Source organism: Schistocerca nitens, chromosome 6, assembly GCF_023898315.1.
Source record: "Schistocerca nitens isolate TAMUIC-IGC-003100 chromosome 6, iqSchNite1.1, whole genome shotgun sequence".
Lineage (NCBI taxonomy): Eukaryota > Metazoa > Arthropoda > Insecta > Orthoptera > Acrididae > Schistocerca > Schistocerca nitens.
Window position 1 is genome coordinate 481,747,957 of NC_064619.1, and position 26,827 is coordinate 481,774,783.

General features: G+C 44.3%; 1 protein-coding gene across 1 annotated transcript in view; it reads left to right on the plus strand.

Moving 5' to 3' along the window:
• Nucleotides 1-26,585, plus strand: part of LOC126263418 (trissin receptor) — a 187,711-nt gene extending 161,126 nt beyond the window's left edge. The window contains exons 5-6 of the mRNA XM_049960511.1: nt 25,753-26,194; nt 26,275-26,585. Of these exons, the coding sequence (XP_049816468.1) occupies nt 25,753-26,194; nt 26,275-26,585 (753 nt within the window). The remainder of the gene's footprint in view (nt 1-25,752; nt 26,195-26,274) is intronic.
• The last annotated feature ends 242 nt before the right edge of the window (nt 26,586-26,827 follow it).

Here is a 26,827-nt window from a genome sequence, read left to right on the forward strand (position 1 = left end):
TTTTATATCTATGTTCACCTTATTCTCTCCTTTGCTGTTTTTAAATCTCTTCTATTGTTTTGTTCTATGTCTTTCGGCTGAAGAGCAGCGCCTATGCTGCTGCCAGCCCGCCCCGATGGGGAATTGAAATACAATAAAGGAAAAAAAAATTCATTTAGCAGTTAACGTAAGGCCCTGATGAAGGCTAGCAGCAACGCTGGCCGAAACGTTGGCGCATTTTAAATTATGACGATGCGGTCTGATACCCTGAAGAATTTTATTGAAGAAGACAACGGCCGCGGAAGCCTACGTTTACATTCTTTGTGTTCAGCTTGTATGTTGTGTAGTTAATAGAGGCGACAATTGTAGACAAAAATGGAGAGAGAATTTAATAAAATTAATATGGCACTAGATAGAATTGCATAATTATTCACAAGACGTAAGTTCATCTGGAAAAATGTGCACGGTCTGATGTGTAACGACAAAGAAACGACCTGCTAACCTTACCTTGCCGGGCACTTGCCAAGAAAAAATACGACAATCATCAGTAAGTAGTCACATAAATATAATTGCATAAGTGGTCATAAAATGTGTAAGTTCATCTGGAAAAATATGCACGGTCTGATGTGTAACGACAAGAAAAGTGACCTGCTAACCTTACCTTGCCGGGCACTTGCCAAGAAGAATTACGATAATCATCAGTAAGTGTTCGTGTGAATATAATTGCATAAGTGGTCATAAAAAAATTAGGAAATGGCATTACAGTGTGATAAATCATAAAGTATGGTCATTCAATAAAAGGTTTGATGTTGGAGACGTGGAGGTTCCCTTTGGTTTTTCTGGTTCTCAAAGATTCGACGTGTACTACATTGGGGTGAGGAATGCTGCGAATTCGATATGGACCTGCGTATAGAAGCTCAAATTTACTGCATCTACTCTTTCCTCTGTTGGATAAATAGTGTGTACGTACTAATATCTTCTGTCCAATGTGAAAGTCACGGCGTGTACAAACCTGTTTTGCTGTCTTCTCCGGCGCTCTGCTGCACGTTTGATGTTGTTCAGCGCAATGTCAATTATTTCATGGTGTCGTAGTCGACGAGATGTAGGAAATGTTACTAATTCTTTAATTTTGTTAGGTGGTTCAACATTTTTCAGTATAACAGACGGAGATAGCATAGTAGATTCATTCGGTGTGGAATTAATTACATCTTGGAATGAGAGTATGTGTGTGTCCCAATCAATATGTTTTTTATGGCAGTAAATTCTACACAGTTTACCAATTTCTTTCATTAATCGTTCACAAGCGTTCGAAGAAGCATGGTACCTGGATATATAGATCGGAGAAATATTTCTAGCTCGCAACATACGTGTCCATATAGCAGATCGAAACTGTGATCCATTGTCGGAAATTACTTTCAACACATGCCCTACATGAAATAGTTTTACAAATCCTTTCGAAACAGTTTTAGCAGTAGCTTTGCGTAACAGAGTGAAGGTAACAAATTTTGAAGCGAGTTCAACAGCGACAAAGATGTAGCAAAAACCTCTATTAGTTCTGGGAATCGGACCAAAAATGTCTACAGCGGCCATGTGTCTCAATTTAATCGGTACAATAGGATGTAATTGAGCAATATGTGAAGTCGTGTCTGATTTAGCTTTCTGGCAGATTTTACATGACGCCAAAACTCGTCGTATACGTTTCTCCATGTTGGTAAAATAACAGTTCTGTCTCAGTATAAGAAAACATTTTCTGGCTCCGTAATGTGCATAACTTAAATGAGTATACCGGATTAATTTGTTAACAAGTTCATCGGGAATGCATAATAACCAATTAATGCTGTCACGATGAGAGTGGCGAAACAGAATATTATTGCATACAGTGTAATGGTTTCTAATGGTAACATTATTCTTATCTTGCCAAAGGTGTTTAATTTCTTTCCACACGTTGTCTTTACTCTGCTCTTGTGCTATGTCTTGTAATGACGACGAAATGAAATTTTCAAATGCAACTTGTTGAATGTACATGACGCTGAAATTTGCTTTGCAGAAGTTGGTTGCGATGTCTTGCTGATTGTTGCTAAGAGAACGGGATAGTGCGTCTGCTACAATATTTTGTGTGCCGGGAATGTGAACAATTGTAAAATTAAATTCCTGCAAATAAAGTTTCCATCTACTTAATTTGTCGTGTGTAAATTTAGCCGAAAGTAAAAATTGTATCGCTCTATGGTCTGTGTAAACGGTAGTATGTCTTCCATAAAGAAAATGCCTAAATCTGGTAAATGCCCATACAACACATAATGTTTCAAGTTCTGTGACAGAATAATTGCGTTCAGCAGGTGACAGAATGCGACTTGCAAAAGCGATGTTTTTAATTACTTTACAACCATCTTCTTCATTTTCCTGAAAAATATGGACGCCTAAAGCGGTGTTAGAACTGTCGGTAGCAATGGAAAAATTCTTAGTAAGATCTGGATGAGATAAAAGTGGTGCATTCAACAAAGCTTGATTCAAATAACATTTTAGTGAACAAGATTCAGTGTATCTGAAGTATTGCTTGCGTTGCTGGAAGATGCAACCTGTACTGTATCTAGTCAAATTCTATCTGATGTGCTATTATTTGCGGGAGGATGCTGTGGTATTTCAACTATTTGTACTGTTCTGTTATATCTTCCTGACGTATTACGTTCGGGATGAAATCTACTGTCTGGTTCATTCATGATAATATGTTGTTGCGGATGATTTTGCTGCTGATAAGACTGACTGTTATTAAATGTACGCTGATAATTGTGCTCATTATTTTTACGTCTGTCATGATAGTCATTTCTATACGGTGCAATGCGCTAGGAGTTAAAATGACGTGTTTTCTGTACGTTGTTATTTCCTTGTTGCTGTGCGTTACTATTTGTTGGAGCTGAAACTATACGTGCACGCGGCGAAACATTAAAGCTTGGTTGACCTTGTACATTACATTGTTGGTTAGGTATGCTAACCGGCTGGCTTTCATGCTGTTGCGGTGAAAAACGTCTATTGTTACCAAAATGTGGTACCTGTTGCTGATAATTTGACACATACTGATGATTAAAATTTTTTTGTCTGTTATTAAAGTTCTCGTGGTTGTCATTTCTGGAGCGTCTAATGAAAAATTGTCACTTTCGGTAAAACTTGTCTTATCGGGTTTTCTTTACACTTTTCTTAATTCTAGGTAGAGCGATAGTTAAAGAGCTATTCAGATAGATATAAAGGATAGTAGAAGAGAAGGCAGCAGTGCAGAAAACTAAAGATGAAACAGCACTACTACGGCTCGGGGCCCTGTGCACACTAAGGCACATACTCATTAAAGCGTAATGAATCCCCTGAGGTCAATTACGCGCTGCAAATAAATTTTAGCTTCTGCGTTACAGGCAATGCCGGTGAAAATTCAAAAGCAAATTGTCTTATCCAGACTAATGCTAGTTTCTGCATTACAGGCAATGCTGTTGAAAAAACAAGGGCACATTGTCGTATCCAGTCCAAAGCGTGTACCTGTGCTATGTCATTTTTAAATGCTTTAAATTTTCTCACTGATAGAAAATGTTTGTGATCAAAATCATCGTCTCTGTATATCTGAACAGGTTCAGGATTGTATGAGAATCTATTTGTCTGTGATTGTTAGGAATCCAAGTCACGTACTCTCTGCAAATTACCTAAATTATACAGGCTGTGTGAGTGTGAGCAATGTTCAGAATGTGGCGTATGCTGTGACGTGTTATTGACCGAAACATTTTTTAACTCTGTCACTTCTTGCTGTAGAGTTGACAATTTTCTACGTAATGTATTATTGGACGAATCCATCTCACTGATCATCTGCTGTAAATTTTGGAATTCGGGTGTTTGATTAAACGAAATCGGTGAAGTATCGTCTGATTTGCTGTCATTATTACTTTCAATAACGTCAATACGACTGGCCAATTCATCATATTTTTCAGTCAGTATCTTTACCTGATCATCGTTTTTAGTGTCACAAGCATAAATTTGTTTTTGTATTTTACGTGTGGTTTCGTTCAATTTTTTAATGTCTGCTTTGATGACATCGGGATCCTATATTTGTTCTAATTGTTCGAGTCTGTCGGTCACTGTCTGAAAGTCTGTATGTGTACCTGTTTTTGTTTTAAGATCGGAAATTTCATCACGCAATTCGTTGTTCAACTGTTTGATAGTGTTAATTTCGTCTGATACTGTAGCAATATTGTTGTCTACGTATGTTTTTGCTTTCGTAAACAATTTACGTTTATCTTCCTGTCTCTGTGCGGTAATTGTTTCCATGACTTGTCGCTTTACTTTATTCTGTTCCTGTATGAATTTACGGTAACGCGTTTCACTGTTTTGTAGGTGGTGATTAAAGCGTTCGTCAATTTGACTATTCTGTTGGTCGAATTTCGCGTCTACTTTTGCATCCAGTGTGCGCGAAAGTTCCGCTGACATTAATATAAACTCCTCGCGTAACTGTGTTGTGTTTTCAGAGCATTGTTTAGCGACTGCACTAATTTCGTGTCTAAGTGATTCTGTTGTAGCTGTTTGCATATTCCTTAATTCTTGAGCAACAGATCTAATTTCTTCACTACTTTTCCTAGCACAAGCCTCAATTTCCACACGTAATTGTTCTTTAGTATCATGACATTGCACGGCAACGGCTGTAATCTGTTCGCTAAGCTGTCCGGAATTGTTGTCTAATTTTTCATTAAGGTTGTCTTGTTTTTCATTAAGTTGTTTGTTGTGTTCACTAAGTTGTTTGAAATTTTTATTAAGGTTGTCGTATTTTTCATTAAGTTGTTTGTTCTGTTCACTAAGTTGTTTGAAATTGTTGTCTTGTCTTTCATTCTACTGTTTGGAATTTTCATTCTGCTGTAGCAATATTGCCATAATTTGATCCAAGCCAATATTACCTACCCTATTCTCAGTGCTGTTTAATGGCGTACCTGCAATTGTCACGTTTTGTGTAACCATTCGGTCATTTTGTGATTCTTGAAAATGTTTTCCAATCGGATGTGCACCGTTAGTCACTACCTCGGAATCAAATTAATCTGTCCTATTTTGAGTATACTGTTCATTTTCGTTAGAAAAATTCATCTGTTCACTATGCAAATTTTGCAAACCGGGTGTGTCAAGCTGGGCAGCGTTCATTGTAACAGAACGTCCCGTGTCATCAATTGTCCTTAAATTAACAGAGGACACAACTGAGTTTGTTTGCTCATCATTAGCATTAAAATCATTACCAGTGATCAGTACGCACTGATTGTCTGTAAATGGAGAATTGTCATCGTTACACTGAGTGTCGCAAACATTATCGGTCAAATTATTAGAGTCGGTTATTTCGCTCATTACACATCGCGATGGACTGTTAACAGTTTTTGGCGGCATTTTCACTAATCAAAATTATGCACAAATGAAACGAGGACAAGCAAAATGCAACAAACACAATTACAACAAAGAGCAACAAATTGCCGATGATCTGTGAAACAAACAGTGACAAATTAGTAAATGCGTTGCGCCAAATGCAAACTACATTTAAGTAAATAAGAGCAGATATATGACTACTTATCAGAAGATTCACAAAGAAATACGATCCTGGCTGGATGTCGCCAAGTGTAACCTCCCCACAGAAAAATAATAGTGACAGTGGACCATGAACCAAGCATAAACTCCCCACAAAAATAATAACTAAATGAATTTGTTAATATTGTAACCTCAGAACAAAATTGGTTTTAATGTAACCTCTGAACAAAATTGGCTCCCATTTATATTCTGTGTGCAAAAATACTTTCACATTTAATGTAACCTCAAAATTCAATTCGTAAATCGGGAAATAATAATAAAAAATTAGTAACCTGATAAATTTTATGAGGACAGCAGCGCTGCCCTTCGGCCCTGTATTCTGAATAAAAAAGCAAAAATTCTTACCTCAATAAAAAACTGCAAATATACACTCCTGGAAATTGAAATAAGAACACCGTGAATTCATTGTCCCAGGAAGGGGAAACTTTATTGACACATTCCTGGGGTCAGATACATCACATGATCACACTGACAGAACCACAGGCACATAGACACAGGCAACAGAGCATGCACAATGTCGGCACTAGTACAGTGTATATCCACCTTTCGCAGCAATGCAGGCTGCTATTCTCCCATGGAGACGATCGTAGAGATGCTCGATGTAGTCCTGTGGAACGGCTTGCCATGCCATTTCCACCTGGCGCCTCAGTTGGACCAGCGTTCGTGCTGGACGTGCAGACCGCGTGAGACGACGCTTCATCCAGTCCCAAACATGCTCAATGGGGGACAGATCCGGAGATCTTGGTGGCCAGGGCAGTTGACTTACACCTTCTAGAGCACGTTGGGTGGCACGGGATACATGCGGACGTGCATTGTCCTGTTGGAACAGCAAGTTCCCTTGCCGGTCTAGGAATGGTAGAACGATGGGTTCGATGACGGTTTGGATGTACCGTGCACTATTCAGTGTCCCCTCGACGATCACCAGTGGTGTACGGCCAGTGTAGGAGATCGCTCCCCACACCATGATGCCGGGTGTTGGCCCTGTGTGCCTCGGTCGTATGCAGTCCTGATTGTGGCGCTCACCTGCACGGCGCCAAACACGCATACGACCATCATTGGCACCAAGGCAGAAGCGACTCTCATCGCTAAAGACGACACGTCTCCATTCGTCCCTCCATTCACGTCTGTCGCGACACCACTGGAGGCAGGCTGCACGATGTTGGGGCGTGAGCGGAAGACGGCCTAACGGTGTGCGGGACCGTAGCCCAGCTTCATGGAGACGGTTGCGAATGGTCCTCGCCGATACCCAGGAGCAACAGTGTCCCTAATTTGCTGGGAAGTGGCGGTGCGGTCCCCTACGGCACTGCGTAGGATCCTACGGTCTTGGCGTGCATCCGTGCGTCGCTGCGGTCCGGTCCCAGGTCGACGGGCACGTGCACCTTCCGCCGACCACTGGCGACAACATCGATGTACTGTGGAGACCTCACGCCCCACGTGTTGAGCAATTCGGCGGTACGTCCACCCGGCCTCCCGCATGCCCACTATACGCCCTCGCTCAAAGTCCGTCAACTGCACATACGGTTCACGTCCACGCTGTCGCGGCATGCTACCAGTGTTAAAGACTGCGATGGAGCTCCGTATGCCACGGCAAACTGGCTGACACTGACGGCGGCGGTGCACAAATGCTGCGCAGCTAGCGCCATTCGACGGCCAACACCGCGGTTCCTGGTGTGTCCGCTGTGCCGTGCGTGTGATCATTGCTTGTACAGCCCTCTCGCAGTGTCCAGAGCAAGTATGGTGGGTCTGACACACCGGTGTCAATGTGTTCTTTTTTCCATTTCCAGGAGTGTATCTGCTCTTATGTAGAAATTTTTTGACACAGCTTCGTGCAATGCTGGCATATTTTATTTTTTATTCTTGGAAGGAATGATCATGCATTTGAAATATTCTTTAAATTGAAATGAATGCTTTTCTTTAAAAAAGTTACTTTATATTGTAAAAATTATAATTAGGGGCATTTTTTTGGAACAAATTAAATGACAATTAACATACATTATTAGATATGCGCAACGCTGCTTCTTTACCTTCTACAGTAATACTCATCCTGCAGAGTCCTGACCAGAGTCCCGAGCAGAGCAGACAGCCGACACGCGCCGACTCGCGCCGACTCACGCAGAATACTCAAGACTACTGTCGACTCGCGCAGACAAGCGCAGACTAGCGACAAGCAACAACTAACGACATACTACTCTCTGGTCAGAGACTCTGCCATGCCTCGCCCATCGCCGGCAAAGCATACGTCTTACACTGTTGGTAGAATCCGCCTTGATAGCGTCACGGACTTCGTCCTCCGTGCTGTCAGGAATCAGACCCATCCTTGCATCCACGGGAACAGAACCAAAGACTCGTCTGGAGACCGCTGTAATGTTCGCAGTGCTGGGACGTTGTTCAGAGTATAGCGTAACTCGTAACATAATGTGCATGGAGGTAAGACCCGATATCCCGTATGGAATCAAAACGCTGCCCATCATCAGTCGTAAGAACATTAATCAAATTCCTCCGATGATGACGTCGTTCCGCAATGACGTGATACATAGATGGACGCTCTTGCACTAATCCATCGCGTGTGTGCGCCCTGACGGCTCCTTCAATGTGGCGCTGAGAGACGGACGTGAGCTATGCCTTGCCACAACTTGCCATCGCATAGTGCTTTGACGAGTACGGCATCATAGTACAATCCCGGAGAATGGTGAATCATAATTCCTGAGTCCGTCGCCCCAGGCCGCAACCTCCCTTCCGTAACTAGTCAACGCCTTGCGGAGAGTATCCTTTTTTTGCACAGGGCAGCCACCATGACAGGACGGACTGATAGGCATCACAGCGTCAACGACAATCTGCCCAAGTGGTTTCTACGATCTGCCAGACAGCCGTGTGAAGGAAGGTGGATCGTGTTCAATTTCCATGGTTAACGGCCGCGCCACACCCTCTGGCGGCAGAGATTGATGGCGAAGATATAAACGTCATGCTCAGACAACGCAGTGGGCCAGACTTCAGCAGCCTGCACCCCACTGGTAATATCGCGGGAGATGTAAACACGATCGAGTCGGCCGGAAGAATGGTTAGTGAAATGCGTAAACTCCGGACGATCGCCATGAACATTCTCTCAAGAATCCACTAGGATGAGGTGCTGGAGAATTGTCGCTAGCGCCGCGCACGGAGAGTGACGTGGTAGGTGGTCTTTGGTTGCCTGGGTGCTGTTGAAATCGCCTCCCATGACCAATGCATCATCCCGACCCAGGAAGAGAGGCGTGACTTTCTCTGAGAAGATGGTGAAACGCTCACGGCGACGACGAGAACCAGATGGCGCATGGACATTGACGATCCTGATGCCAATTAACGGGAGAGCCATACCTCTGGCATCAGGTGGATAGGCAACTGCATCAGCGAGGAGGATCGCCACCCCGCTACCAGTAGGGGAAGCATGAGAGACTTGTGCTGTGAAACCATGGACAGTACAGAAAGTTGCAACATGCACCTCCTGAAGGAGAGCTACGTCAATGTCCGCGGCATACAGCATGTCATGGACTAAAGCCAGTTTAGCGTACGCGAATAGTGTTGACATTGACCGTGGCCATGCTGTAAGTCTGGAAACCTGCCATCGCCAGGAAGATAGGTGATTCAAACACGGAGGAAGCACAGGGAACTCCCTGTTAGGCCCCTACAGGAGACGGGGAGGGAGACGACCCCACCAAGGGGGGTCCATCGTTCTGTACAGCTCCAAAATGTCCATCCTCAGCATCGACGTCGTACACTCAGGAGAAAGACATATCACCGGGGCGGTTCAGTGGAACATTATCAGAGCTGCGCCCACAGACAGAGTCATACACTGAGGCAACCGCATCAGACGCAGGCGGGGGAAGGTCGGTGTCAGGAGGTCGACGCTGACTGAAGATGGAGGCGGGGAAGGATGTCGCGTCGTCAGTTGTCAGGGCGTCAGAGGATAGCGCACCATCAGGAGCAGGGTTGTTATCCTGTGCAGACTTTCGATGGACGCAGTCATCAAAAGGGGTCGGCGCTGTCTCTTGCATTTCTTCGGCGACCTTAGCTTCGTAACGTGCCGTCCCGTTACGGATGACGGGTGGCAATCGTGCGACATGTGGCCAGATGACAGAAAGGCAGGCATACGTACAGCTCCATGATCAACAACCTTGGAGTCGAGACAGACAGCTTATGCCTGCTGATGGTCGTCGTTTTTGTACTGCCTCTGGCAGTGGTGTAGGAGAGACAGGCGCAACGTCCATCGCGTCGTCGAGAGCAGCCGACACGGGTACCGACTGATTCAGAGGGGGCGTAACAGGCAGCACCGCCGCAGATGCGTAAAACAGAGGTAACACAGTGGGAAGAGCGACGTCTGTTCAGCGTCTGAACCAGTCTACGTGGAGACATTCAGAACGGACACGGCCTTCCTGGCCACAACCTGAACTGGTGCGCGGTTGGCCATCGTACGTGACGACAGCCCCGCATCTGGCAATAACCAAGTAGGAAGGAACGTGTTTCCGTTGTTAATCTTCATCTGACTGGCAACATTGAGAGCACGATACGTTTCGAAAGTTTTCCACGTTTCAGCCACGTGACTGACGACGTTTCTGTAAGGTTTGAAAGCGACCACCACAACATCCGGCGGTACTTCAAACGGGAGTTCGAAAACCCGCAACGTTCGGAGGCCAAAACCAACGTGATGAACCGCTACTATCTCTATACGTCCGTCAGAGTATCGAAACTTGAGATCGTTAGCGTGGCGCCACGCACGTTGGATCACAGCTCGTCATTCGCCAGCTTTATGTGCACAATAGTACTGAGGATCGAAAAATGTACTCCGAGAACGTCTTGTGGCGGGAGACGCATTTTATCCCGTATAAAACGTTCAACATCGTACCTCTTCGGTCGTTGGTGATCTAATGGAAAAATTAATTTAATTGTGGCTTGGCAGTAAGAAAACGCCGTGATGGTCAATTCATGATATCCATCGTTACAAATTTCCTTTTTCTGGCGGACACACGTCTAGGTCGTCTGCTTATAGTGACCTCTCAAAACTCTGGCATTTCTCTCCCAACATCCACCACTGCTGGCGGCTCACCTCCAACTGCACAACACTATGCACTGTTCACATCCAACTGCCCTACACTACACATACGAATATTCCAACAATGAGTCCAACCGGCCACAGACTGCACACAGCACAGTCAGTGATTTCCATACAGATCGCTACGTGGCGTTACCAACATAAAAACCTAAACATCCTACTTACGATGTAAGTAAACAAATGCGCGTGCGCTCGCAAGCAGCATAACAGGCGAGACCCAAACAAGGCGTTCGCGCCTCACCACAGCCTTAGGCCGACTGTCCTAGACCACGGGGGTCTCGCTAATGGCAGCTGAACTGTATCTTCTGCGTCTCCCTCTTGCTTTTAAAAGACATGGAGCAGGCAACTACATAGTTAACCAAGTAAATAGGACAAGGAATTTTACTTGCATATCTGGATATAGAGATCGAAGCTAAATCGTAGTTAAAAATGGTTCAAATGGCTCTGAGCACTATGGGACCTAACTTCTGAGGTCATCAGTCCCTTAGAACTTAGAACTACTTAAACCTAACTAACCTATGGACAGCACACACATCCATGCCCGAGGCAGGATTCGAACCTGCGACCGTAGCGGTCGCCCGGTTCCAGACTGTAGCACCTAGAACCGCTCGGCCACCCCAACCAGCAAAATCGTAGTTATCAACAGTTTTCTAATTCACCGACTATACCCGACACACCATAAATTAAGATTAGGGAGAATTACTTGGCTGATTGGCCCAACTCTTCAGTAGTTCATGTAATTTTTCATTTTTTATTTATTTTATTTATTTATTTACTGCAAACTGAAAAGCTCATTTTCTGGGCACAGTTCAACAGCAGCAGTTTCTGCTGTTTCTCTTAATCTCTGATGGGATAAAAGTTGCTAAAATATATGTTAATTACATGTAAATCTCATGTCGCGCAACCAAACAGGCAATAAATAAATTATTTACACAATTTTTTACATTATTTACAAATTATTTACACTGTCTACTCTTCGTTTATCTGAATGTAAATTCCTATTGGAACGGAATCCTTTTGGTTATGAATTATTGCTGAAAGGCTTAATACTGACAATAGGTTTACTGATAGATAAACAAAGTTCTTGGATGACAGATGAGATACTGTATTGACAGAGCACTGAATCACGTAAGTCGAAACAAGGCATTTGGAGAACACGACATTAGCTCAAAATCATTGAGATCCTCGGGAGAAAATACCATGACAGAACTACTCCATCGAATGTGCAAGCTATATGCTATAGGAAAAATAGCGTCAGACGTCAAGAATAACATAATAATACTAATTCCAAACGAAGCACTTGCTGACAGAGGAGACTGACACCGAACGATCGACCTAGTAAGTGATGGTGCCAAAATAGTGGCACAGATTGTTTACAGATGTATCAAAGACTGTAACTAGAGTAAGCCGGGCTTAGGGGAGATCGGTTTTGGATTCCGGAGAAATGTAGGAACGCGTGAGGTAGTACTGACACCAACTTAGAAAGTAGGTTGGAAACAGGCAAACTCCCGTTTCCAACACTCTTCAGTGTCAAGAAAACAATTGACAAAGTTCACTACAGAACATACTGATATTCTGAAGGCAGTATGAATAAAATACAATAAACGTAAGGTTATTTACAACTTGTATAAAATGGTTCAAATGGCTCTGAGCACTATGGGACTTTACATCTGAGGTCATCATTAACCTAAAACTTAGAACTATTTAAACCTAACTAACCTAATGACATCACACACATCCATGCCCGAGGCAGAATTAGAACCTGCGACCGTAACGGTCGCGCGGTTCCAGACTGAAGCGCATAGAACCGATCGGCCACATCGGCCGGCAAGTTGTATAAAAACTTGATTGTGGTTGGTGGACATGAAGGGTATCAGTGGTTGAGAAGGCAGTGAGAGAGTGTGGCATTCTAGTTCCGATGTTATTCTGTCCGTGCATTAAGCAAACAGTCAAGAGCCCCAAGGGGAAGTTTGTAAAGGGAATTAAAGTTCAGAGAAAAAAATAAAAACTTTGAGTTTTGCCGATTATATTGTAATTTCGTCTATAGTGGAAAAATGCTTAGAGGAATAGCTGAATGGCAGGATAGCGTCGTGAAAAGAGGTGATATGATAAATATCAACAGAAGTACAAAAAGTATAATGAAATGTAGTTGACTTAAACCAGGTGATGGTGAGGTAATAAGGTTAGAAAATAGGGTCCTGAAAGTAGCAGATGAGTTTCGTCATTTAGGCAGCAAAATAAGTGAAGATGCTAAAGTATATAGGACAGAAAAAGCAGCGTGCAACAATAAGAAAAACTTTTCTGAAAATGAGAAATTAGTTAACATCCACTATAAATTTAAATTTTTGGAAGGTCTTTTCGGGAGTTACTTCTCTGGAGCGTAAGCTTGAATGGAACTGAAACGTGGTTCAGAAAAGAAGAAAACAGAAACTATTGAAATGTGCTGCTTCAAAAAATGCTGTTGATTAGAAGGGTAGATCAGTGAGGAGGTACTGATTCGATTTGGCAAGGAAAGATATTTATTTCTCAATTTGACTAAAAGTAGAAGTCGTTTAATAGGACATGTCCTGACGCATCAAGAAATCGTGGTTTGGTAGTGGTTGGAGGTGGGTGTAGGGGAAGGGGATGGTTCAAATGGTTCAAATGGCTCTGAGCACTATGGGACTTAACTTCTGAGGTCATCAGTCCCCTAGAACTTAGAACTACTTGAACCTAACTATCCTAAGGACATCACACACATCCATGCACGAGCAAGATTCGAAACTGCGACCTTAGCGGTCGCGTGGTTCCAGACTGTAGCGCCCTGAACCGCTCGACCACCCCGGCCGGCGGAAGGGGATGGTGGAAGGCAGTTGGGAAAGGCCACAGTTTGAATATGGTAAGAAGGTCCGAGTGGCAGCAGGTTGCAGCAGTTATGTAGAGATAATGTACTTGTTGGGTTAGCGTAGAGAACTATATCAAACCATTCTTCAGACTGAAGACCACAGCTGCAACAACAGCAACAACATATACATAATTCTCTAATGAAGTGTTCTCTTTCCTCCAGCTTTCTGAACGATTTGATGTGACTTGTCATGATTTCCTCTCCTGTGCCAACCTCTCCATCTGCACTAAGCGTCATCAGTTATATGATGCATGCATTTCAGTATCTGTCTTCCCTCGCAGCTTTTGCTTCTATGGCTCTCTCTCTCTCGCGTACCACGGAAATTTTCGCCTACTGCCTGAACACTTGTTCTATCACCCTGTTTTAGTTAATATTTCCCAGTGTTACTTTCGTCGTCGTTTCTGCAGCTAAGCTCCTTTTTTCAATTGTCATCATTGTTGTGTAAAACTACAAGTCAAACGAATCGACTCACTTCTTTTCCGGTTTTCAGATGAAAATATAGTTTTGTCACAAAAATTTTCATAGATGGAAATTCCTCGATAAAAGTTTTAGAATGAACCATTCGATTATTTTGAACATATATCAGGCATTTTCTAGGATGGTAAAAGACTGAGGAGTAGCAAGTATCTGGGCTGTCGCCAGTTGTTTTAAGCTTTTGTAAAGTGGCGTTAATTTATGAAGTCGAGGTAGTGCATCAGAATTGTGGTATAGACGAAAATTTGTCTACAACCTTGTTTACACTCTTGGGAACGTTCATGCAGGACGTGCTAACTTTCAATGAAATTCTGGATATTGAAAGGTAGGTGTCGGTGAACTGGTAGCACACAGAACATGTGCAGCGACCATAATTTCGCTGGTGTGCCAGACGATAAGATTTGTCGTGCAAATTATCTACGGATTTAACAGGGGCGGTTTCAGGCCCAAGCGACACAAGACGCCGCTTGGTGTGCCAAAGTGAGAGGGGTGCCAGAGGCGCAACAGCAATGAGATTTACATATAGGACTATCGTAATCAGTTGCTCCCGCTTGCTATGCCCTGGCTCCCAAGTATAGGATTTCTGTGTTGTGCATATAGAGAAAATTGACACGAATGAGAATGCACGAGGGAAAAGGGGGTTGGCGCCCCTTAGATTAAGTCATTTGTGTGCAAAAATTTTCTCGAATCGGTCCTGGGAATTAATACAATAACTGTAGCAAACAACGAATTATGGCAGTAAGCAACAAACTGCGAAGAAGGGATGATCCCGTACAACAATGAACAGTCTGGAGCACAGTTGCCACTAGTTTTGATTGTCAAACGATACAACAAGGTCTTTTGAGATTTTGAGAAAACTCTTCTTAGCAATTTGTTGCTTACTGTATCACTGCTTTCAGAGCAGTTCAGGCTTATTTTACGTATCATCAGAAGATGAAATTAAAATTAGGGTCACCGTTTCATCCATATTCAGCCAAAAGTACAGTACTATTTATCGTAGTAGTCTGTTTTAACAATTACAATATCTTAGTTCTCATACGAAGTTTCTGATACCCTAGAGGCTTCGCTAGTACAAAAAATCAGGAAATGGTGGTAATGCAAACATCGCCATTTGCGAAGCACTGCGAAGAAACTTAACCTCAAACTCTGAGTGAAGGACCTCCTACTGATATTTTTATTTCACACTGTCAGAAATTCACTTTATGTTGACACGGCCATTCGTCACACGCATTTCACTCTCGCTGTCAAAGCAATATCAGCCATTATACTGTAATTAATAAAAGTACATAATATTATTCGTCATTTTGACTATCACAGAGAGAATGGCAGCATCGCTTAATGAGGACGATTTCAGGCAATAGAGACATACTATCAGCGTTTTATGTTCCTTTTTAAATGCACTGATAACTGCTTCTCCATTTGTGTTATCAGAAGCACAAATCGGGTTTTCTCGCCGGGCCCATTTGTTTACGAGTTTTTGAGCCCACTTCGCTTCCTTGATTTGAAACCTTATGTCGTGCAAATGAAAGTGTTCTTAAGAAAAATTGTTTGTAAGTTCTAATGATACGAGAGTTGACTGAAAAGTAATGCCTCCACCTTTGTAACTCTTCAACAGTTGGCAGCATTGGTATGTGGCAGGTACTGGCTTGCTCCGTAGCCTCATCTCTACAACTCCAGTTGGCGGGAAGCCTTAGCACTGAACGTTTGAGTTGTTACAGTGTAAAGTATGGAACCCTGCGCAGACGGTCAGTCAATACGATTTAAGCAACGTGCAGTCATTGAATTCTTGACAGCAGAAGGTGTCACCCTAAAGGAGATTCATCAGAGAATGAAAGCAGTTTATGGTGATTGCGTTGATGTGAGTACTGCGCGTCTTCATTCTCGTAACGCAAGAGGAGTTCCTGGCATATTTCAAGTTTGTGCTCTTTCTTTTCAGGAGTCAGCATCCGGGGTACCCACCGTGCACAGATCTTCCGATAGTCAAGCAAAGCAATAATATGACCCTCGCGTTCTTGTGAAATGCCGATTGTGCTTGCTATTTCTCTCTGATTCAGTACGATCTTCGTATCACTCTATCTGTCAACATTTTGCTTGGGAAACTTGTTGGTTGCTGTTCCAGGACGTCCAACTCTTTGTCTGTCACGCCGGTTAGATGTTCCCGCCTCAACACCCTTAAACTTACTCGCCCAAAGATGCACAGTACTCACATCAACGCAATCACCATAAACTGCTCTCATTCTCTGATGAATTTCCTTTGGGTGTGACGCCCTCTGCTGTCAAGAATTCAATGACTGAACGTTGCTTTAAATCACATTGACCGACCATTTGCACAGGGTTCCATACTTTACACTGTAACAACACAACCGTTCAATGCCAAGGCTTCCCGCCAACTGGAGCTGTACAGAAGAAGCTACGGAACAAGCCAGTGCGTGCCACATACCAATGCTGCCAACTGTTGAAGAGTTACGAAGGTGGAGGCATTACTTTTCAGTCAACCCCCGTAACAAGAAGATAAAGTCACATCTGCTCATAATCTTTATAGGATAACCACGAGCGATGGTGGAAAATAAAAAGTAGTTAATTGCGTCTAGCAAATGAGTTTCTCAGATCGGTGGAAAAATAATTAAGGCAGCTTCTGAAGAGGAGGTACATTTAAATAATTATTCCTTATGGTGTTTGAGTTACATTCGATGATCCTTGTCATTATACATAACGTCGCCTTAGATCAAAATCATTGGTCTATGCTTCAAAATTTCGGCTGCCAGTAAACGAGGTAGCAGCTGGTGTTGCCGCGTCTTCAAAAGGTGAGCTCCACAACGACCAGGCAGCTTAGCACGTCGCCTGGGCAAACGTATTCCTCCTGTCGCTAGTCTAATGGAGAATTGGCAACATTGTAGCATATCACGAATTCTCTGCTAATCAACAATACCACAGTGAGATAGACTCTAGCTGCACTGGCTCACAACATCAGTGGTAACTCAGCCTTCTTGTGATGAGAATCACTGTATTGCCTCTCGGTTCTAACCTCACAAGAGGCCTCTAAATTATGTCTGCTCTTTACCTCTTCTCTTACCGAGCTATAAGCTTCCAGATCGAAAACCATTCAGGAAAACTTAATTTCACCATTTTAAGACTCATCGCAGAATAAAAAGTATAGTAGGTATTGCCCCGTAATAGGATTCCTTGTGAGATCAGCAGAGTGTAGACGAGTGTTCTAGTATAGTAACAACACTAGTTACAGTTTCCTAGGTCACTTTTCGTATGTTGCGACTGCAAGGCGCCGAAGTTGTTGAAACAGATACCAACTGCGATGGAAGCACCTCTGGGATGCAATTATCATAAAACATCTTGTTTGTGCCAATAGATGCACTAGTTGCATAATGTTAGGTTTTGAGCACTTACACTGGCATATGCTTCCGTGATTTTTTAGGATCAACCGTTGTTTTCTGACTATTAAATTAATCCGCAGTTGTTCAAATCCCAGTCTGACCGTCATGATGATTATGTAGATGTCTGCCTAAGGTCTCGGTTCGATTCACACATCGGGCAACCACTTCTGACAAGCACAAAAAGACCATCTTCCCCTCTGGTAATGCAAGCTGTAGAATGAAGTTTTGCATCGTGATTCTGACGTCTCTTTAAACATGTCCTTCCTACCTCGTTAGGAGAGAGGCGGAAAGTTTGGCATGGCAGTGACGGTAGTTATTGTTGTGTCTAGACCATACAGCCTAGACACAATGCTGTAGCCGATAGGGCACGCAATGCTACCGCAGACGGGCGTGAAGTCTGGAACATGAGACTTATAAATGAATAAGAAGAAAAGTACGTAGATGCTTGTTACTTAACTTTTAATTAGTCCTTGGAATACATCTCTCTTGAATATTAGTAAGCTATAGGCACTGATACAAATGGCGCCTTGCTAGGTGGTCGCCATTTAACTTAGCAGAGGGCTATTCTACTGTCTATCTCTCGGCAATAGAGAGCAAGGCTTAGCACGTCCAATCGCTAGCTATGTTGTCCGTACAACTGGGGGTGAGGTCTCCTCAGTCTCTCGAGACCTGCCTTGTGGTGGCGCTAGGTTTGCGATCCCACAGTGGCGACACGCGGGTCCGACATGTACTACAGGACCGCGGCCGATTTAAGTTACCACCTAGTAAGTGTGGTGTTTAGCGGTGACACCACAGATATACCAGGTAGAAAGTACGTCACAAGTTGCGAATGTCTCGGTTGGGATCCTGATCTAGCACAAAGTTTCCGTCGTACCATTTCAGCCTGTACCATGGGCGCACCAATTACGATTTTTAACACCTCTCCGTGCGTTTTCAACAATAGGGGTGGCTACCGGTTTCGACTACAAGTCGACACAATTTCAGGCTCGCACATGCCACTCTTAGTTACTGGTAAAAAAGAATTCGATAGTCAACGTCTCCTCGTACGGAGTCAACGACGATAAGTCGAGTGTTCGACTCCTAGTCAGCACAAAACTTTTCGTCATGATATTTGCAGTTCAGACATGTGAACATCTCGGTATAGGCAAAATAAACCGATATTTAACGTCTTTTCGTCACTGGAAGTCAATGACAACAGGTACTGCCTTCGAAACTCGGTAGTCTCGTCATTTCAGTTTGAGTCACTTCGCTATTGGTGAAAAATTCTGATTTCTATCACTTGATTGTGCTTAGTTAACAATTCTATTAGGTGCTTGGTTTGAATCACCGTCAGAGAAGTGTGGCCTCTTGAAATAACCATTTAGCGTTGTCAAACGACTGTACCGCAATGATAGCAGAGGACCTGGAAGATAATTACGTTATGTGAGTTGCATACAAATCAGGAGAAACGCGATAGTACCTTTCATCTACTTGTCCATCCAACCGTCATCGTTTGTTGTATAGAATCTCGATTCTGAAGTAGTTTGAATTATTTGCGGTCCCCTATAGCGCACACTTAAAAGTTTAATAAGGCTATATCGAAGTAAAACGCTATGCAGATATGGTTGTTGAAGCACTTTAGTGGATGGACATCTTGTGTGCCTAGGAAAGAATAGTAGGCAAAACTCAGTGTATAAAAATAAAATATTTTACAAGCGCTAAAGGTTGCTCAAACATTGCTCATATTAGAAATGTAATCTTGTGACATCAATCCAAGATATAAAATAATTAAATACTTCAAAATCCGGTGTGGTATAGACAGCCTGACTCTTTTCAAATTAGCATGAACGAATACATTAGGAAGTAGACAGGTTGTATGAAAAGAATGAGCAAACAATTCATGAAGCACAATATTCTTAAAGACAAATTCGAGAAGTAATAAAACCGGAAAAAGCGTAGAAGAAGTGAAAATTATTTCAAATTAGAATTAATGTACACATACTCGTATGTTTATGAGAAACAGTCAATGATAACTGAATTTGAATGCGTGGAGCCGTAGCCTTATTGCCTCTTACAGACTGGTAACATTTAACTATCCTTTACAATATGTTATAAAACCTTATATCAGGCGAATTTCTAATAAGCAGTCAATAACGGAAATAAAAAGCTGTCTGTATTTTATATCTTTTAACTGTGTGTGTTTCATAGTCAGCACACAAAGAAGCTGCAAGTTTACATTAGTGTCGGAATTGGTATCCTCACCATTAAAGGTTGCGTAGCATCAACTGGAAAGTGATTCGAATATGGGCCTAGTGACATTCATTTCCCTCCAAGTTTAAATTGGTATCCGAATAAACGAACCTCTCAATTTTCCTGGCTACTTCAAAGGTCGCATTGTGTTGCTGGCAAATATTCCTCGTGGAACCTATCTACCAATTACAAATATAAATGATATTCAAGGATGAATTCAAAACCGGGATTGCGTCTCTAATAGGGGCGTATATTATGTTAATGCCATGAAATCCTACCTAATACATTATTTCTACAGCCTTCGGTTTCCGTTGTTATTCCAACGGTTTCGAAATTGATACACTAACACCCTGCCGCCCGATGAAGAACTGACTGAGAAGAAACCCACACGCCATCAGTTAGCTGGCATCAAGTCCTTAAAGTCTTGAAGACCTTAACGTCTGCACACGCGTGAGGTCACGAAATGTTTGTCATAGAGCTAGTGATTTAAGTCCAAGTAATATTGCTATTCATACTTTAATATTATAACAGAAACTTCGACGGCATATCACGTTTACAGTGTATGTCATGTTATGGTAGCAGGGTGCCGACTTAAATATCACGTGACTTTTCTCGCACCCGACGCCCGCTAGTGTCAGTGACGTCGTTTCCGAGTTAATTAACACCGGAGTTAGACAACCAGGCCGTTGTATGCACAAACTGAAGAGGCGTGCCAGGTAGAGAGTAGATGATAGCGTAAGAGTCCCACGTCCTATTTCTGTATCGCTCTTTCGTTAGATTTTATGAAACCAAACGAAGAACACGCTTGGCGACACCGTCCGTGGGAGGGCTCCTTCAATATGCGCAAGGAACTGTCTGACTGCCTAACTTCAATCTCGGTTATCTCGGAAATGACGACCGGTATCGAAATTTTTTTAACAATTGTTTCTCAGCGCAACCTACCCTGAAACACTCTTGCAACATTTTCAGACATTTCTGACCACCCTGTATGCCCGCATTGGAGTCACGCAACGTTGCATGTACGCTGCAGCAAAGTCATCAAACGGAAACTTTTTGATCGCTTCTTAGCGTCGTTTCACAGTTGTCCGGCTGTCGGGAGGTACATCGTGTGAGAACATCCTACGACACCATAATTGCTGGTGCAGGCTAAACGGCTCCCAGCAGCCACGCCACCGCTGTGGGAGGCCGGCGGCCCCCACTGCAATAGCCGGCTGCCGTCGAGGGCAAACCAATGCGACCAACGAAACAGTTGCTACTTAACATTGGTGGCGTTCACGTCTGGCTGTATTTGACGCCTTCTGTTGCAGTTGGCAATGCATTTGTGTTCTGTGATGTGAAACGATACTTGTTGTTACCTGTTTTTATCGTGATAGACGTTGGAAGGTTTTAGAAACCAACATTACGGAAGGAAGCAAACCAGACCCAGTTCAGCTTGAACTAACTGCTGCCTTGAAACAAAAGTCAGATCGTCATACGTCTTTTGTCAGTGGGATAGGTCAACCCTTAGATTGCTTCAGAGACGATGAAGTAGTGAAATTCGAGCTGAGAGTGTTACAACTCTTTTCTGAAATCAAGAAACGCAGAAAAGGCAGTAAATACAACTGTGGCTGCTTACGCTAGCACATCCCTTGGACAGCTTTCACCATACGGTGGCCACCACCATACCCTACAGTCCTATTACCAAGATTGCACAGGAACGTTTTGCACATCCCTCACTGTCTCAGGCCACTCCGAAACCGAGACTTCTGTCTGTTGCAATATTATATTTTAATACATATGTAATTGGTTGTTAAATGTCTTCCGTTACTATACAGGGTGGTCCATTGATCGTGACCGGGCCAAATATCTCACGAAATGAGAGTCAAACGAAAAAACTACAAAGAACTAAACTTGTCTAGCTTGAAGGTGGAAACCAGATGGCCCTATGGTTGGCCCGCTAGATGGCGCTGCCATAGCTCAAACGGATATCAAGTGCGTTTTTTGAAATAGGAACCCGCATTTTTTATTACATATTCGTGTAGTACGTAAAGAAATATGAATGTTTTAGTTTGACCACTTTTTTCGCTTTGTGATAGATGGCACTGTAATAGTCACAAACATATGGCTCACAATTTTAGACGAACAGGTCGTAACAGGTAGGTTTATTAAATTATAATACAGAACGTAGGTACGTTAGAACATTTTATTTCGGTTGTTCGAATGTGCTACATGTACCTTTGTGAACTTATCATTTCTGAGAACGCATGCTGTTACAGCGTGATTACCTGTAAATACCACATTAATACAATAAATGCTCAAAATGATGTCCGTCAACCTCAATGCATTTGGCAATACGTGTAACGACATTCCTCTCAACAGCGAGTAGTTCGCCTTCCGTAATGTACGCACATGCATTTACAATGCAATATTTGGCCCGGTCACTATCCGACGACCAATTCACCTGTCATGAAATAAGCTATTCAATATTGCTTCAACCGCACGCGAGCTATGTGCCGGACATCCATCATGCTGGAAGTACATCGCCATTCTGTCATGCAGTGAAACATCTTTTAGTAACATCGGTAAAACATTACCTAGGACATCAGCATACATTGCACTATTTACTTTGCCACGAAAAAATGGAGGCCAATTATCCTTCCTCCCATAATGCCGCACCATACATTAACCCGCCAACGTCACTGATGTCCCACTTGTCGCAGCCATCGTGAATATTCTGTTGCCCAATAGTGCAAATTATGCCAGTTTACGTTACCGCTGTTGGTGAATGACGCTTCGTCGCTAAATAGAACGCGTGCAAAAAATCTGTCATACTCTCGTAATTTCTCTTGTGTCCAGTGGCAGAATTGTACACGACGTTCAAAGTCGTCGCCATGGAATTCTTGGTGCATAGAAATAGGGTACGGGTGCAATCGATGTTGATGTAGCATTCTCAACACCGACGTTTTTGAGATTCCCAATTCTCGCTCAAAATGTCTGCTACTGAAGTGCGGATTAGCCGCGATAGCTAAAACATCTACTTGGGCATCATAATTTTTTGCAGGTCGTGGTTGACGTTTCACATGTGGCTGAACACTTCCTGTTTCCTTAAATAACGTAACTATCTGGCGAACGGTCCGGACACTTGGATGATGTCGTCCAGGATACCGAGCAGCATACATAGCACACGCCCGTTGGGCATTTTGATCACAATAGCCATACATCAATACGATATAGACCTTTCCCGCACTTGGTAAACGGTTAATTTTAACACGGGTAATGTATCACGAAGCAAATACCGTCCGCACTGGCGGAATGTTACGTGATACCACGTACTTATACGTTAGTGACTATTACAGCACCATCTATCACAAAGCGAAAAAAGTGGTCCAACTAAAACATTCGTATTTCTTTACGTACTACACGGATATGTAATAAAATCTGGGGGTTCGTACTTAAAAAAAACGCAGTTGATATCCGTTTGACCTATGGCAGCGCCATCTAGCGGGCCAACCATAGCGCCATCTGGTTTCCCCCTTCAAACTAGACGAGATTCGTTCTTTGTAGTTCTTTCGTTTGATGCATTTTCCTGAGATATTTGGCCCGGTCACTATCAATGGACCAACCGGTATAATATAGTTCACTGAAGCTCTCTGGAACATGAACAGAAAATACAGTAAAGTTTAAAAATGTTTCTTTTTCCCTGACTGTGACTGCCAAAATATGTATGGGTTAGTTACATTCTGTAAAAGATGCGCTGCGGTTTTGGACTGAATCCTCTATTCGTACTTTCACGTTGTCAAAAGTATGCATACTTACCCTTGAGTAGCTGAAAAGTTTACCACCGTCGTTTTTCAGGTTCTCAGAACCTATAAAGAATGCCTCAATACCGTATCTTCTCAGGATTATTGGGTGAAGCCTTAAATCCTATTTCTTCTCTCTTTCAGGCGACTATAAAACAACACAGACGCAAATAATATATTCCTAGACTTACTTAGCTCATAGTCAGACGTACGCCTTACGTACTGCTGTCGCTTCAGTCCGTCAGCTACACTACTGGCCATTACAATTGCTACACCACGAAGATGACGTGCTACAGAGGCGAAATTTAACCGACAGGAAGGAGATGCTGTGATAAACAAATGATTAGCTTTTCAGAGCATTCACACAAGGTTGGCGTCGGTGGTGACACCTACAACGTGCTGATATGAGGGAAGTTTCCAACCGAATTCTCATATACAAACAGCAGTTGAACGGCCTTGCCTGGTGAAACGTTGTTTTCATGCCTCGTGTAAGGAGGTCAAATGCGTACCATCACGTTTCCGACTTTGATAAAGGTCGGATTGTAGCCTATCGCGATTGCGGTTTATCGTATCGCGACATTGCTGCTCGCGTTGGTCGAAATCCAATGACTGTTAGCAGAATATTGAATCGGTGGGTTCAGGAGTGTTGTGGCGTAACAAGCTAGTCACGCCACACTGAGGAGGAAGCCGAAAGGCACGCGTACACACACGCCGACTGGCGTCAAGTCTGGAACAGGATAAGTTATGACTGCTATAAAGAAAATACGTAGCTTTGGAATATACTTAACTTTTAATGCTTCCTTTGGTACATCTCTCTTGACTATACAAATGAGACTCGTAAGATACATGCACTGTTACAATTGGCGCCTTGCTAAGTCGTAGCCATTAACTTAGCTGAGGGCTATTCTAACTATCTCTCGGCAAATGAGAGCAAAGGCTTCGTCATTATAGTCGCTAGCAACGTCGTCGTACAACTGGGGCGAGTTCTCGTACGTCTCTCGAGACCTGCCGTGTGGTGGCGCTCGGTCTGCGATCACACAGTGGCGACACGCGGGTCCGACATGTACTAATGGACCGCGGCCGATTTAAGCTACCACCTAGCAAGTGTGGTGTCTGGCAGTGACACCACAAGGAGGGTAATACGGAACGCCGTGCTGGATCCCAACGGCCTCGTATCACTAGCAGTCGAGATGACAGGCATCTTATCCGCATGGCTGTAACGGATCAGCAGCCACGTCTCGATCCCTGAGTCAACAGATGGGGACGTTTGCAAGACAACAACCATCTGCACGAACAGTTCGACGACGTTTGCAGCAGCATGGACTATCAGCTCGGAGACCATGGCTGCGGTTACCCTAGACGCTGCATCACAGATAGGAGCGCCTGCGATGGTGTACTCAATGACGAACCTGGGTGCACCAATGGCAAACCGTCATATTTTCTGATGAATGCAGGTTCTGTTTACAGCACCATGATGGTCGCATCCGTGTTTGGCGATATCGCGGTGAATGCACATTGGAAGCGTGTATTCGTCATCGCCATACTGGCGAATGACCGGGCGTGATGGTATGGGGTGCCACTGGTTACACGTCTCGGTCACCTCTTGTTTGCATTGACGGCGCTTAGAACAATGGACGTTACATTTCAGATTTGTTACGACCTGTGGCTCTACCCTTCATTCGATCCCTGCGAAACCTTACATTTCATCAGGATAATGGACGACCGCATGTTGCATGTCCTGTACTGGCCTTTCTGGATACAGAAAATGTTCGACTGCTGCCCTGGCCAGCACATTCTCCAGATCTGTCACCAACTGAAACCGTCTGGTCAATGGTGGCCGAGCAACTGGCTCGTCACAATACGCCAGTGACTACTCTTGATGAACTGTGGTATCGTGTTGAAGCTGCATGGGCAGCTGTACCTGTACACGCCATCCAAGCTCAATTTGACTCAATGCCAGGCGTATCAAGGCCGTTATTTCGGCCGGAGGTGGTTGTTCTGGGTACTGATTTCTCAGGATCTATGCATCCAAATTGCGTGAAAATGTAATCACATGTCAGTTCTAGTATAATATATTTGTCGAATGAATACCCGTTTATCGTCTGCTTTTCTTCTTGGTGTAGCAATTTTAATGGCCAGTAGTAGTTTCGGCACACGCTGCCGCTCCGATTGCACGCCAGCCATGTTGACACAATAAGTACCTACCCAACAGCCGTGCACCCGGCCCTATTTACAAGACAGCCAGACAAGCTAATCGGCCGGTAACGTAGGTTCGAAACTTACTTTCGCCACCTAGTCTAGTAGTGTGAACTTGCCCTAATGTAACGCGACTGTGTGATGCAGGTGGGAGGCAGCGGCTCCTTCAAAGTGCGTTTCTCCACGGGGCGGTCGGTGCGGTTGTCGACGCGCGGCAAGAGGACTCTGCTGGCGGTGGCGCCGGCACAGGACACGCCGTCCGCGTCCCCGGAGCTGCAGAGCGGCCACGGCCACGGCCACGCACACAGTCATCAGGAGCAGCGGCGCGCCTCCGCGCAGAACGTGCTGCGCGCGCGGCGCGGCGTCGTCCGCATGCTGATCGCCGTCGTGCTGGCGTTCGCCGCCTGCAACCTGCCGCTGCACGCGCGCAAGATGTGGCAGCTGTCGCCCAGCTACCCGTTCGACACGCCGTTCGCCGCCGTCTTCTCGCTGCTCACCTTCCTGGCGACGTACCTGAACGCGGCGCTCGACCCGCTGCTGTACGCCTTCATGTCGCGCAACTTCCGGCGCGGCGCGCGCGAGCTGCTGTGCGCGCACCTGCCGGGCGTCGACCGCAGCAGCGCCGGCGGCGGCGGTGTGGGCGGCAGGGGCGGCAGTGGCGGGTCGCAGGCGCGCCGCCGCCGCCATCGCCCCCGCTCCTGCTCGCCGCTGCAGAGGCGCAGCTCGTCGCGGTCCGTGTCGCGGGCCGCCAGCGGGCACAGCTGACAGCCGGCGCCCAGCCCGCGGCTCGACCACGTGTGAGCCGCCGAGGCTGGCAAAGCGTCGCCCGTCTGCTGTCACTCCGGCCACTGTGCGAGCTCGAGACACTTTGCACACGCTCGAGATGTGACATTGTTGTGGAACGTATTGCTGTATCCACACCAGCCACACTGACAGAGCAGCATTACGTGTCTAAGACATATGAGAGCTGCGATAGCTGAGTAGCTGAAATTGACTGTCGCTAACTAACCAACCCCTATAACACTTTCTAAGCGGTTGATGGCCAGAAAAATGGTTTACTTCTGCGTCTTTTTTCTGTCCTGGATAAAAACCGGGTGATCAAAAAGTCATTATAAATTTGAAAACTGAATAAATCACGGAATAATGTAGATAGAGAGGTACAAATTGACACACGTGCTTCGAATGACATGGGGTTTTATTAGAACCAAAAAAATACAAAAGT